The sequence below is a fragment of the Phaenicophaeus curvirostris genome, chromosome 14, assembly GCF_032191515.1.
Source record: "Phaenicophaeus curvirostris isolate KB17595 chromosome 14, BPBGC_Pcur_1.0, whole genome shotgun sequence".
NCBI lineage: Eukaryota > Metazoa > Chordata > Aves > Cuculiformes > Cuculidae > Phaenicophaeus > Phaenicophaeus curvirostris.
The window spans coordinates 11,430,504-11,445,299 of NC_091405.1; the positions used below are offsets into that span (position 1 = coordinate 11,430,504).

The 14,796-nt window shown below is 41.7% G+C and overlaps 1 protein-coding gene across 1 annotated transcript; it reads right to left on the reverse strand.

Annotated features, from left to right (window-relative positions):
• On the reverse strand, positions 1–6,726 carry GINS3 (GINS complex subunit 3). The gene is made up of 3 exons (XM_069868605.1): positions 6,506–6,726; positions 5,378–5,611; positions 1–2,722 (listed from the first exon to the last, which is right to left on the reverse strand). The coding sequence occupies exons 1-3, from the start codon at positions 6,677–6,679 to the stop codon at positions 2,492–2,494; spliced, it is 639 nt and encodes a 212-aa protein (XP_069724706.1). The 5' UTR covers positions 6,680–6,726; the 3' UTR covers positions 1–2,491.
• Between the last annotated feature and the right edge of the window lie 8,070 nt (positions 6,727–14,796).

Consider the following 14,796-nt stretch of genomic DNA (forward strand, 5'->3'; position numbering starts at 1 on the left):
AAACCAACAGAAGATCAAGTCTACTAACCAAATTTTCTAAATTAAAATAACAGGATCCAATTTTTTAAGGGTCTTACTGGTGTTTACAGGGTCACTCAAAGTGACACTGCCTACTTACAGAAAGCCAGTAACATTGAGGACTACTTCAGAGATCTTTTCCTCCCCACTCTGAAAGCAGCTGCACAAAATGCTGGCAAACAAGCTACCACCTGCCTGGATTTTGCACCCAGCAGCAGAGAAGAGAAATGTTCTTATATGTAGGAGAATTAATTTGGATAGTCACCAAAACCAGCCCAGAAATAGATCAACTAGTTATAAACCAGCTAGATTACAGAGCCAACATCTCATTAAAATAATCCTTCCCATTCAAAAATGCTTCGTATCACAGATGGACTTAAACTTGCTTCCCTTGCACCTGAACACAGCTCTGACATGCTACATGAAGTCTATGCTACATCACTTGGAGCAGCGGGATACGAGCACAGAGACAGCAGATTTCTACCACCTACCCGCAACTCTACAACAAAAGTTTGGGTAACATGGAATCACCTCCACCCATCTCATGTTTCATAAAAATGCAATTTATAAAATCAACAGCTTATTGATTGCTGGCAGGGTCTCTCCCAGGACTTCAGCAAACAGCTATTACTCATGTGGATAAATCAGACAGGAATTACTTCTACACTCACATGACTACACAAATGTAGCTCCTGATCGCATTATCTGCAAGAGAAGAAGAATGATGTAAGCAGGACTGCATTATCTATCATGGCCACAGTTTTGCAGAGATCTGCACTTTCCAATTTAAAACCAGTTTTTCTGCGCAGGGGCAATTAACAACAGACATTTTACATTATGACCGTCCCCATACAAAAATATTTATTCAAGATAAAAATCCAGAAGTGGAAAACAGAAAAAAGCTTCATAAAAATGCATAGGCTATTATATGCCATTAAGTCATTAAATGTAGCACCACTTCATCTTGCACATACTTGAAATAGTTTGTCAGGCATAGCTTCCAATTAGTCTCCTGCAGCAGAACAGCTGGCCCTGCACAGCCAAGGCAGAGATGCCAAGGTGCTTGTGGAGCCAGCACATTGTCCCCTCTCACTCCCTTCAGAGGGACAGCTTTCGGTCCTCTAGCCAAGGAAGAATCTCACATCTCTGAACTTGAGGTTTCCAGTTTGAAGTATCCAATATCCAGTTGTATCTGCAAGTCCAGTAACAACTCCTCCATAATCTGGATCTTGCTGTCAGCGCCCAGCGATTCCCACAGAAGAGAAAGCACTCAGCATCATTAAAATCTGGTGGCTCCTCCAGCTCAGTGCTCTGAGAGGTCCACAGATGCTCAGAAGCATCCATATGATGTCCAACAACTGTTTCCAAAGGACAACCATCCCGATGACCACAGGAACTACAACCCGCAGTGATAACCATGTGTTCTCAGTCTCCAATCCAATGGGACATGCAGGCAATCTAGATTTAAGGGCATCTGCACAGAATGATAACCACTGTGCTGTTTAGCATATTCCAACTCCAGTCACTCCTACTGGCAAGGACATTTACTAGTATCATTTTGCTAGGACTATCTAGATGGATCAGAAGGAAGGAACCTCAGTTCATTTGCTCTTTGCATTCCACAAACCAAATTTAGCAAATGAATAACTGTGGAAAAGCAGATGTCCCAGAGGTTAATAATGGGGGAGAGTTTCCATTAAAGTTGCTGTTTCTGAATCAGTCCAGACTCTTTGTTGCCTCCTCCATAAAACAGAGGAGCTTAACACCCGTCAGAGATTAATCCAACACAAAAGCCACTCACATCAAACAAGAACACCCTCCACTTCACAAGACCTGCACAGCCACTTCAGTGGTTACATGGGCCAGAGGAGGTACTTTTTTTCTGGTGCATTAACACTGTGTACAGAAGTCAGCAAAGAGAAGCATTCCTGCCTCACAAATGGCACCTGTTCCACCTCAACATATAAGAAATGGGAAAAACTCAATGCAGTTTACACCACATTTTTTCCCACATCATTGGAGCTCTCAAAAGAGCAGCAGGGAACTCAGAATCAGCTGTTCCCAGGAGGCTGGAATGGGAAGGGCAAGATGAAATACATAGAAATACACTTTTTTCCAAACAGATCCAGTACTGTAAATATCAGTTTGGAAGAGAATAATAAATATTAATTATGCTTTTAGAAAATCCTCTCATAGCCTTTCAGTCACCTAGCAAACACTTCAACTACAAATCCTCAGGAGTGGCATGAGTAAGCTGTAAAGCTATCCCGTGATGTGATGTAATCTATTTTTCTATAGCCTTGCTGCCTGCCTTTAATGTTTGCGCTAGTCTAATCCAAAGATGTTACAGAAAAGAATTCCCACAAATGGACAGGAAACCTGTCATTCCCCGAAGCAGAGTCATCTTTCTCTTCTGTGACAGACAAGACTGTAAATCTCAGTGTCCCCTACTGCAGCTGCATGTTCTTCAGGATTAATCATCCATATCCGTGAACTTTCTTTTGCCATAATTCTGGACGAGACTGGAAGCTGTGATTTGAGAAGCCTGCCCCTTTTCCCAGCACTGGAAGTCATTCAGCCCTTTCTGTCCAGCTTGAAATAAGGCTCTCTCCAATTCATCCAGCCGAGCCACCAGTGCTGACGTGTCCTCATTGTAGGCATTCTGAGACGAGTCCATGATACGACGAAAACGGCTAATAAATGTCTAAAGAAGATAAGCAGAATTACTGACAAGTAACACAGAGGCTTCTTCAGCTCAAATATTTAGAGGCTGAGCTTTCAAGACTGAAAAGCTAAAGGTGCAGGCCCTAGATCACAACTAGTCAAGGGTCTGCAGACAGGGCAGCACCCATTAACCCTGCACACAAAGACAAATCATTTCCTGCCCAAGCCGAGAGAACTGCCCAATCACTAGATGGGGAGCGAACACAGAATTAGATTTTTGGCTGCTTCCTAATGACAGGCTTGAGCAGAACACAGGCTGTAACACAATTACAATCTATTCCGTCCCACTTCACCAGCAATGATTGCTTTACAGCAGGTGGAATGAATCTCATGCCACAGCAGCTACTGCAGGAACAGACGAGCTGCAACTTGTGAATGGCCTGGAAGTTAAGCCAAACCACCACTGTAAAGCATTCTATACGCTGAAAAAAAACCCCACTTAACCACAAGAAAAGTCAAGTCCCCAAATCCACAACTAATAAATAACATTTTTAAAAGCTAAGCAACAAGACATATTTAAGGATTTTTTATTTCCTTCCTTATCTTTGCTTTTGGGAATAAAAAAAGGGGTCAAAACTCCTTGAAAACTGTGCTTTGTTATTTCAGAAGTTGGTTTTAGATATTTACTAAGAGAGTAGATATAAATCAATAGCTTTCATTTTGGCCTTATCACCCAATAGTTACATTTCACATTTATAGTTCCTGAATATTTGGAGGGGAGGTATTGTGCTGTTTTAGAAAAAAATAAAAACACACAACAAAACTCGAGATCTCCTTGTTTGCTTTTAATAAAAAGAAAGCATACCTCAGGTGCTTTGATTTTTGTGTCAACAAGCGATGGGGGGGAAAAAAAGCCAAGTTATCACACAAGATGTACTCTAGCAGAAAGGGAAAAGACAAGAAAAGGTGTGGTCACCTCCTCAGTGCCAAAAGCAAGCTTTTAGTGGACAACTCCAAGAAACCAGCAGTGCCTTAAAGTCTCTCTGCATCAGCTTTCATTTAAAGAACAGAGAAAGGAAGGAGAAAGAAAAAAAAGAAACAAAGGACAGGAGAAAAAAAGCCAACAGCAATTATCTCTGACTACTTTGAGAGCTGGCTGAAGAAATCTCAGAGCTGTTAGTGGTTATCTTTAAAAGCTCAAGGAGCTCAGAAGTCTGGAAGCTGGCAAAGATGGTATCTGTTTTTTAAAAGAGAAAGGGGAGATGGAGAGAGAGGATGGGGATTATAAATCCATCAGTATAAAATCTTGGAAACATACTGGAACAAATCAACTATACATAGAGTTCTGCGAGAAAAGAGATGAGCAACAGTCATCATGGTGTTGCCAAGAACGAGCTTTGAGAAACCAGCTCTGTTTCCTCCCATGGCAGGACTCTAGTCCTTCCAAAGGGAGGAAACAACAGACCGGTATCTGCCACAGCACGTTCCTGCAGGACTTCTTAACTAAAGCCACCTGTACGTGGCTGGTAAAAAGAATTACCCATATGTCCTGTTAAGAGGGAAGAACACACTGAGCAAGGGCTCACAGTGGCCTATCTGGAACCAAGAACTGCTTCATATCTATCAATTAAGCTTACTAAAGGAACAGAAGTTATGCTTATTAAATTAGTGAACAACATGCAGGAGGGATGACTGCAAGCACATTGGGGAGCAGAACTCTTTGTTCATAATGATCCTGACAAATTAGAATGATGGTGTGAAAACAACAGGATGTAATTCAGCTGGGACTACTGTAAAGTTTTACATTAAGGCAGAAACAGGAAATCAGACAAATAAAAGAAGAACAACTGTCCACATATGCAACCTGTACATCTTACTGTGGATTGCAAACCAAATGCATATCAATGTCATTCTGCTGTGAAAAGCACAATGCTGCACCACAATGAGCAAAAAGCATCATGGCCTATAAAATTCACAAAGCAATCTTTCTGTTTTCATCAATACAAGTCCTGAGCAGAAGATTGTGTGCTGTTCAAGGCACTACACATCACAGTGGATGCCGATCAACTGGAAAGATCCCAGCAGTCCACCACAAGGACAATCAGAGGTTAGAAAGTATGACCTACAACGAGACATCGAATGATTTGAGACTGCTGCAGGAAGAGAATAATCTCTCCTCAGTGTTTACTTTGTATGAGACAAACAGAAGAGAGATTGTATTGCTGTGAAGGAGCTTTAGTTTAGACATTAGAGGAAACCTTCTAAGATTATGATGGCAAAGCACCGAACCAGATTGCCCAGAGCAGTGTGAAGTCTTATCATAACAGAGCTTTAAAAGCTGGATAGAAAAATAGAAATAATAGAGGGTGATTAATTCTGCCATCCAGCACGGGCAAGATTAAATGATCTGACATCTCCTCTAGTCCTGTTTTACAGGATATTATAAAATATCACATTTACAGCCTGGAAACTCCAAGCTAAAATTAACTCCTGGATGCATACTTAAGGCTTCCACCACCAGACTGTGCAGTTGCCAAAAGGGTCATCCTACAGCCTGATCTGGAAATCCATATTCAATCCATGAGTCATTTGGATTAAAGCAGGATATTTTCCTTGATGACTGCTGAGCAGCAAGGAAAAGGAGGAAGATGGAAAAATGTAAAAACAGGTCTCAAAATTTAATTCAGACACTTGCCTGCAAAATAGTCTGAGCTATCTCAGGATTCTCTGGATTGTCAAAATTCAGGAGCTGGGAGCCAAATCCATAGTAATATGGTCCCATCTTATGCAGATCAACCACATTGGCATCAGCACTGAAAACTGTCCTCCAGGCTTCCTTGTAAATCTTTGGTGGCTCCACAGAAATGATTCTTCTCTTGCTGTCATGTAGACCTTTAGCAAGCCACAGAGGTATTTCCAGCTTTGACCCCTGCATGAATGAGAAAAGAGCAGTTGTCTTTGCCATGAAAATACACATAAAGCAATCCCAAAGACAAGCAGTGAACCTCATTAACAGGGGTCCAGCACTACAAAAAAGTTGATTTTGTTTTCAGAACGGTCTACTATAATTGTAATACAAAACAGACACAATTTAGAGGCATTAATCATTACTGCAAGACTCTGAAACCATTTTTTTATTGATACAGCTGTGCTGCCTTGGCAGAAATTGCTGCTGGATGGATGTGCATGGCATGGGTTGCAAATGGAGTCTACACCCCAAAGCAATTTATTTCAGTGGTAGAAAATAAGTAATAAAGTCATATTTTGACGTCAGAATCAAATATCCTGTGCTACAACCTGGGTTTAGTTGTATAAGCATGAAGAAAGTGGTTAACCCCAATGTTATCTGAATTTACTTAATACTAGAACCCAACCTTTTATGCCTTCCTCACTGCTTCGTTGTTTCAAATTAGTTCATTTTTCACCACATTCAAGTTTTCTTGCCATTCCCTGAACTGTTTATGCTGTAAACATTACTCCTTTTTTATCGAGTGGCCTATAAAATAACATTTAAATAATCTAGTAGACATTTCAGTTCACTAAACACCAGAAGAAAAAAAAAAAACATGCCAAATGCATACAGCAGAAGGGAAAAGAACTTGGGAAAAATTAGTCAGCAGCACAAATTTCTTTGCAGCATCTCCAGGGCAGAAGGTCCCCGGGTGGGGCAAGGAGATGCGGGTGGCGCCTACAACTCCCAGCGCGCCCCTCGACGCCTGCTGGGAGTTGCAGTTCTACATAGAGCCTCCTCTCAGCCCTACCCCCGCCCCGCGCGGTGCCTGCTGGGAGTTGTAGTTTTCCCTCCTTCTCCCTCTCCGGTCACCTCAGGGATGGAGTCGCCGCTGGCGGCCCCCTGGCCCAGCGCGAAGGCCAAGCGCGGCAGGGTGGTCTCGGCGCGGCCCGGCAGCTTCTCCTGCGACATCAGGATGTCGTCCAGCGACAGGAAATTCTCCTCTGCGCCCAGCCCGGGGCCCACCGGGAAATACGCCTCGGCCATGGCCGAGCGAGCAGCCGCCAGGCTCGTTCCCGCGCAGCCACTTAAGCTCTTCCCGCCGGTTCTGCGCATGCGCAGCCCCCCCCGCTCCCGCCCCTCCCGCTCCCGCGCATGCGCAGAGCGCCCTGGTCCTGTCGCCACGAGCTGTTGTAAACAGTCCCTCCCCAGCTTCCCTGTAATGACAGAGCTGGTTGTAGGGGGGTTGATGACTTGCTTAATGACACTTTCAGACCGTGACAAAAGGCGTAAGGCAATGCTTCTTCAATAATCTCGTGATTCTTAAGACCTCAGACTGGATCCATTGTGATTTGATACTGTTTTCATTAATTAGCATGCTGGTGCTTTAATTATTCAGGTCAAATATATGCAAAAATAATCAGATTTGCACCGGTTTGTTAAATCTTGCGCTATTTTATTTTGTACTAGGAAAAATAAAGCACAGGCAGCAGAGACCGAGACCTTCAGCTAATGTGCTACCACCACTCACACATCCCAGAGGGACCGAGGCAGGATTTGCTATGAAAGTCCAGCCAACAAAGAAATGCGAGCTTTTTGGGAACTGTGGCATTCTGGATTTGCAAACATCTAAATGAGTTTGTTAGACAAGGATCAGAGCTAGAGACTCGGGAACAGAAGAAATACATGCACGTGTGTTTGTCAGTGTGACGCCCACAAGCTTATTTTAGATTGTCCCCTTTTCCTATTAGTCGGGTACGTTAAAACCTCACAGCAGCTGTAAGGAAAATATATGTTCCTGAAAAGAAATTTAATCACAAAATCACAGAATCACTAGGTTGGAAAAGACCCACAGGATCATCAAGTAATGTAAAAGTTCGTTTCTGTAAGATGCTGAATTTTTATTTATGGTACAGAAAACAGACATTATATAAGAGTTATTAATGTTAACTATTATCCTGTGGGGGGTTCTTGGTCGTTTGTTTTTGGGGTTTTTTTGAAATGAGAAATTAAGTCTTTCTCTTCGGAAAAATAAAAAAAAAAATCCCTCTATCTGTGCAAATGAGTTACAGAGCAATTTCCGAAAGGTCTTTCTGAAGGGCAGTTCTGATAAAATTATAATTTGCTGAATTGGATTAGTAAAACTATTCCCTGCTTAATCAGGTTTAGGAAACAAATATCTCTGCTAAATATGGAAGCTTGCAGTGTGAGTGAGAAGAGAGAACTATAAAAATGGAATATGCTCTTTTTTTAGGTGCAGAAGTAAGACATCTGGAAAAAGAAGGAAGAAAAGCGCTATTTCCCTGGGTCCCAAGATGCCTCAGCCTGTAGCGTGTGATACTGAAATAAGACACGGATGTGCGGAAAGGCTAATCATAGAATCATAGAATCACCAGGTTGGAAAAGACCCATCGGATCATCGAGCCCAACCATTCCTACCAAATGTACTGGGCAAAGTTATGCTCACTGTAAAATCAGTTGAAGAACTGATCTTTTGCGAAAATGTTAAAGAATAATGTATTTGCCAACCAAAGCTATCATCTTTTTCTGTAGTGTGTTCGACTTCTCATCCTGAGAAAGTTGCTAGGCAAGTTCTAATTCTTGAATGCTTCTGTGTGAATCTTAGTATAAAAAAATGCATACTGAGCCCAGCATCCTAAATCATATTATATTTTCATAAGTATGATTTCAAGACCTTCCTGAAAGAAAAGTAATGTCCTGTGTCATAACCGAGCCTGTTTGTACTTGAAGGATTTATGAACTGGCGACCTCATTCTTTTGCACTTGTATAAAGCCAGACCCATTATGTCACACTAGCAGAAGCAGTCTGAGAGGGGAATCTGACTTTGTAGATTTACAGAGGCAAAAAAATGGCAGAAACCCTCAATAATCAGAGTAAAGAAAGGCACAAAAGTGTGTTAAGAGGATGAAAAGGGTAGAAGGCAAAAGCATGTACCAACAACTGAGTAATGACAGAGCAAAATATTACAGAAATTTGAGCTGTGATGGGTAAAACCTAGATTAATTAATATGGTAGATAAGCCAACTGACCTCAGTGGAGCCAGAATCTCACTGTCTAATCCTGGTTGAAGGATCCTGAGTGCATGAGCAAAACTCAGGAATGTGGTATGGAGGCTTCTGAGAACACAGCTTTCTGTTTCATGGTGTCCAGCTGATAAAAGGCAACATATTGTAGTATATACCCTTTGCCCACATCTCTGGCCCTTCTGATACAACTTATATCATTCCTTTCCCTTCTGGAGCTTTCACTGAACACATTTGCATTTCATAATCAGTTAACTTGCCTGTGGCAGTGGGAGTTCTTATTTATAAGTAATGCTGTAGTGTATATTTGATACAGGCTTATGCAACTCCTTTGTTGTGCAAATAACAAGCATATAACTCAAGTAAAGCTTCAGTAGATTGATCATAACAGGGTTAAGTGCTATGTCACGTGAATAAATGCTGCTCTCCGAGACAGAGTCTACAGTCCAGTACAACTGTATTTTTTGAAGGAAAAGGGTTAGCAGCACAAGCCAGTAGTTAAACCAAGGAAATAAGTGTTTGCCTGTTCAGTTTATCTGCATATGTCAGAGATTCAGCAACAGTATTAATGATACACTGTATTCATATTTGCATCTCAAAGTATCATTCCTTTCCATGCAGAGGAAGGGAGGGAGGAGGATTGTGACACATTTTGCAGATAGGAGAACAACAACAGAATAAGTGAAGGGATTTAGAATAACCAAACATTGCACGGGAGGGGGTTTCTGGCACCAGCTTCTAGCCAAGGGTCTTTAGCCAGAAGGCAGCAATATCAGCAAGGACTCTGGCCAGCTTGTAGGATGGATTTCAAAATCTTTTAGGATTTTAAGACCTTTTAAGACCTACTGAAATGGAGAACTGAAGTGATAAGATGAACCGTGTGCTATAGCTGGTATTGCAAACAGCGTTTTTGACAACCAAAGTGAAGAGAAGCATTTCTAGAACTCTTCAATATTTTTTTCCCCAGCTGTCACTCACTGTGTGAATATTTGTTGTTCAGATGGAGTGGATTTCCAAGGCATTTTTAACTGTTGTGTTGGTTTTTTGCTGGTAAGTGGAAATCCTCAGTTAAATCAGCAGCAGGCACTTGATGAAGCTTTCTTGTTTTAAGGAGCAATCCACGTTGCTAAAACTTATTATGACTTAGATGGGAATACAGCCAAAATGGTTCATGTTTCTTGCATTTGGAGTTCCCTAGATGGCAATTTACTATTGGTTTTGTTTAGAAGTGTGGGGAAATGGTAATTGTGATAACTGCCTTCAGCAAGAAAGTAAGGAAATTGCTGATTGCTGCGCAGAATTGAGTATCTGCAGTAAATGCAGACGAGAGAAGATTTTTCAAGCTTTTGTGTCTCAGGGTCACTGTGATGACGTGAGTAGAAAACTTACATGTATTTTTATTTCATTCGCATCCACTCACATGACATGGATGAAAGAGAAGTACTGTGTTCCTTCTTGAGAAGTACACTCGTTGTACCTGTAAAGTACTCATGCTGCTGAGCAAAACAGTGAATCCTTTCCATGGTATAAAACATTAAATATCAGCAATTTCCTTTTTCAGTAAGTATCCTGGGGAGATGTTGAAAATTATGCTCTTCCAATTAAGTTGCATGCACTCACTCCAACTGTATTCAGCAAAAGGCTGTTCAATGCCCAGAGACAAACAACATCTAATGAATCGATCTTTGTGCACAGAAGAAAGCATTTTTTTAAAAGAAATTACATAAAACCTAGAAACTGATGACCTGTTTAAAAGGCGTGCTAGAATAGGGAAAGATGCAAACTGCTTCTTCTCTGATCTCATGCAGGAAGGGAAATCTGCACCATGTCAAAAAGCAGAGAATCATATTTGTAGCTTGTCAAGAGGGTTTTTTCATCCTTCATTGTAAAAAATGCTGCTATAGAAATGTCACATTACACTGAATACTTACTGAGAATTTGGCTGATATAATGTGATTATAGTCAGAAATAGCACACCAAAAATTCTATGCCCCAGGGGGAAAGGCTATTAGTATAATGATAACTAGGAGGTCCACAAGGAGCAGAGCAAAACCAGACCTTCTTGCTTGCATTCCTGGCATCTCTGAGAGACAGAGAGGCAGCTGCTGTGAATGAGATGAAACTGTTTAGGAGGTGGGCTGAGCATAACATTTTCTGAGCTGCTGAAAGGATGCCGGTGGAGTCCTGCAGGACCCACCCAGCCGAGCCACTATCACTAGCCAGACCAGGCAAGTGATCCCAGGAGGTGGGAGATGGCAAAGTGCGTGGGGAGAATTTGAGATATTCACTCTTGGAGCCAAAGGATTAAGAGGCTGGTGCAGTTCATTTTGAACATCCCCTCTGGAAGAAGCGTAGTGATTCGCAGTGTGGGGGAATGCAAAAAAGAGACAAGACAGGCGGCTTGTACTGTCTGACAGCTGAGCGGCTCGGCAGTTCTGAGAACATCCTGTCGCAGTGTTTCCCCAAACCTGACAGATTTTCTCTTTCAGGCATGGAGTGAGCTTTGATCCAATAAAATTTATATTGGTTTTCATGAAACACCCCTGTAAGTGGCCAGCGATATATCTCATTGACGGTAAGTCAGCAGTGTGCAGGTGTCATCGACTAAATATGCAGGAATGTTATATTCCAAAGTGGCAAGACCCCATGAGATTTTAAAACAAATGCATTTTCATTGAACTTGGTGGCTGGTACTCAGTGGCAGGCTTTATCACACAAACCCAGATGTGTATTTTTGGCAGGGTTTTAACCTCTTCTAAAAGAGACTGCCTATCTTTTGATTTTCTCATTTTCTTATAATCCTGCATTTACAAGCAGAGCTAATAAAATAACAGAAAAGCACATTCAGTGGGGAAGGTTTGGCAAACCCAGAGTAATCTCATTGAGATGAGTGATGGTTTTAGACCTTATTTTCAAAATTTGGAGTTCAAAAAACTATCTTCTTCTTACAGAATTTCAAGGCCAGATATTTCCATGGCACAAATCCACTATAAAATGCAGTTATATCTGTTCACTGGTGGTGATTTTTGTTGTTGATTGTTTCAATATTATCATTAGCAGTCCTTAAAGAGACTGAAACCTTCTTTCCCTTGCATTCAATTTCCTTCTGAATAATGAGTTGAGGCGGTAATGGCATCATCACAGTTCACTCTGATTGTCCACACCAAAACACTTGGCTATTTCTGTAAAGCTGATTAGAAAGGACACTCTTAAAGACACCAAATTTAAATTAGCACTTAGGTTTCAGAGTTAATGTCTCATGGAAATCCAGCCTCCAGAGATGTCAGAGAGATGGTATGGATTCCTTTCCCTAATTCAGCAGTCTAGTGTAAAAAGTTTTGAAGAGCCACTCCTGGACTACACAGACAACTCTACAGGGGCAGCGTTAAAATGGTAGATTCATATAGATTCTCTGCCCATCTTTTTCAATGTCGGTGCAAGCTACCTCATCCACAGAAAGTTCCTTACAAGAGAGGTCTGACCTCCCCAGAGGGATGGCATAGCAGCTGGCTGTGAATATATTTTATATTATTTGCAGTCTCATCATCTCTGTGTGTCAGTTCTAGGTAACCTCTCCTGAGCCCGTGGACTCAGAAGCTTTAGCCGCATAAATACAACTCTCGATTTGCAGCAGACTGACTGATGATCTTCAAGGGAGTTTTAGTTTGCCACTGCTGCCAGCAAGTTCACCCTAGCCCAGCCTCTGAGCATACATACCAGTAGTGTCTTCGCACCGATCTGTAATAGTTATTTCTTGATGGTTTTTTATTTCCTTCTTTTCAGCTTCTCTTTTGCTTGCACATCCTGCAGTTTTTATAGAAAGGTGAACTGATTCCTTATTAATTGTCCTTGCTGTGTATAATGATGCTTATTTGTAGCAGAATCTATCGTTTTAATCTGACTTTTCACCACACATACACTGAGGGAAATGAAACGCCTTTAAGACATCGTATATTTGTAAAGTACACTAGTAATGCAGTGAGTTAGATCAGCTTCATATGTTCATTTGAAGATTAGAGTCTAAATTTAGATTTGTTCCCAAAGGAGAAGGATTTTGTGGCCTCGATTTCAATAGCTGTTTCAATCCAAAATTACCACGGGGGTTAGTGCAATGAGGAGGCTTTAATTTGTAGCCTTGGGACTGAATTACATCTAAGAAGCTAGACCTCCAGCCTCTAGTGGAAGTGCATGGCAGAAATTCCTTGGTCACTGTCCAGCCCTTCTGTGAGCTCTCAATATCACTAAATTCCCCATGATTTATGGCATGTTACTCATAAGTCCAGACTGTCCCTGGACAGTGCAATAACGTACCATCCATGGCTTTTCATGGGTTCACAGTGCTGAAAGCGCAGGCTTGGCCTTGTGGCCTTTTAACTTGCTTTCACTGTAACATGCCCTGCTCTGATGGTCTGTAGAGCAAAAGCTGTAACTCCACATGAGAAATTTGTTTTGGGCTAGAATTGATACCCTGATGTATCGTCAGCCCAGCAGTACAATGGTGACATGTCCCAGAAATGATGTGATTTTCACTGTAGAAGAGCTGCTGTGCTATCTTTAATACTCAGAATTACAAAGCATTTAAAAATATATGGGGCAGCCTTGCTAAATTATTTGTGTCGCTTGGAAGCGGATCTTACGCAGCATGCAAAGAGAAAGGGGTTGATCCTTGAAGGCTTTCTTTCTTTCTGTATTACATGTAATAATCTTTGCCCTTTGCATGTGTGTAGCTTCCATCAGGGAAAATGCTAGCAAGTTTGCATACCAAGGAGATACTAAATCCCAGTTCCCCTTCAGTAATGTATAATGTCAACAGAAGCCTTTGATGAATGCAGCTTCTTCTTAATTAGATGCTTAAGCAGGAGATTTATTAATCCGTTTATCTCACATCTTAATTGTACCATGAATTGCTTGCTGTTTCTAAGTTTATGATCATCGTTATCTTCCTAGAACCTTTAAAGAGTCATACTGATAAAGAAATCTATTTCTGGAAACTTTAATTGTTGTATTCCTACTTGTATTACTTTCCTCAATGTGTGTGTGTGTAAATATTCTGAAAGCCTCACTCTGTCAGCCAGGAATATCCTGCAGTGGGACAATTCAGCAATTGCATCTATATGACATTTCCATGGTAGCGACATCTGACCTTTAAAAAAATGGATTTGGGCATCAGTCAGGGGAACAGGCTAGTTATCATGGCAAAGGCTGGTCTTTGTGTACCAGAATTACTGAGCGGGCATGATTTGAGGACCTGCCAGCTTTCAAATGCATGATGAAGCTGTAAGCTTATGTTATGGTGCTAATGTGTAATAACTAGTAAGGCTATAGATATTAAATCAGTCCTAGGAGATTCAGGGCGGGCCAATCCATTTGCTAGAAGAGCGTACAGTTGCCTGGATGACACACATTTGCCTGGATTCGTTTGAAAATAGCAGGTAGAGCTTTTTCTTCCTTTGAACATGCCGATTTGGCCTAGTTGGCCGATCACGGTGTGTACTGCAATGGCTCCATCTGCTGAAACAACTCATAAATCACTGGAAACTTCAGAAAGTTGCAGCAAATGGGATTCTTTCTCCTGTCATGTGTGCTATGAACGCCCTCTGTGCTTTTGTGTCTAGGGTGAGCTACTGAAGAAGAGACTTGAAACACTCATGCAGAAAGAACCATCCCATACCTGAGGGGACCGTGTATGTTATTTTCTTCTCCCCTGTTTTTAGTCTCCCCACTTCAACCATGTCATTTGCCCCACGCAAAGCCTCTTGGCAGTTCCGCGGCTGCTGGCACCATTCTCCATGGGTCTGCAACCATTACCCAGTAATTTATGAACAAAGCCGCGGCTCAAGAGGAGCAGGGGATCTTCTGCTGCTGCCCCTCTAAGCCCTAGTGACCTTTATGGCAGTTGATTGCCCTCCCAATCATTTCTCTTATTTTAAGTGGTGTTGGGCCCAGACTCAACAACCAATTTAATCTCCAAACTTCCTGCTGAAATTAATGGGCTGCAACATTCATATTGGCTTTAGTGGGATTTATCTCTTGTGATTCATTCATTGCTCTTTGCTGGATCTGAACCTTTTCTGTTCTGTCCAGTGTGTACAGGGAATAAGCACAGCTCTGCCACCTCT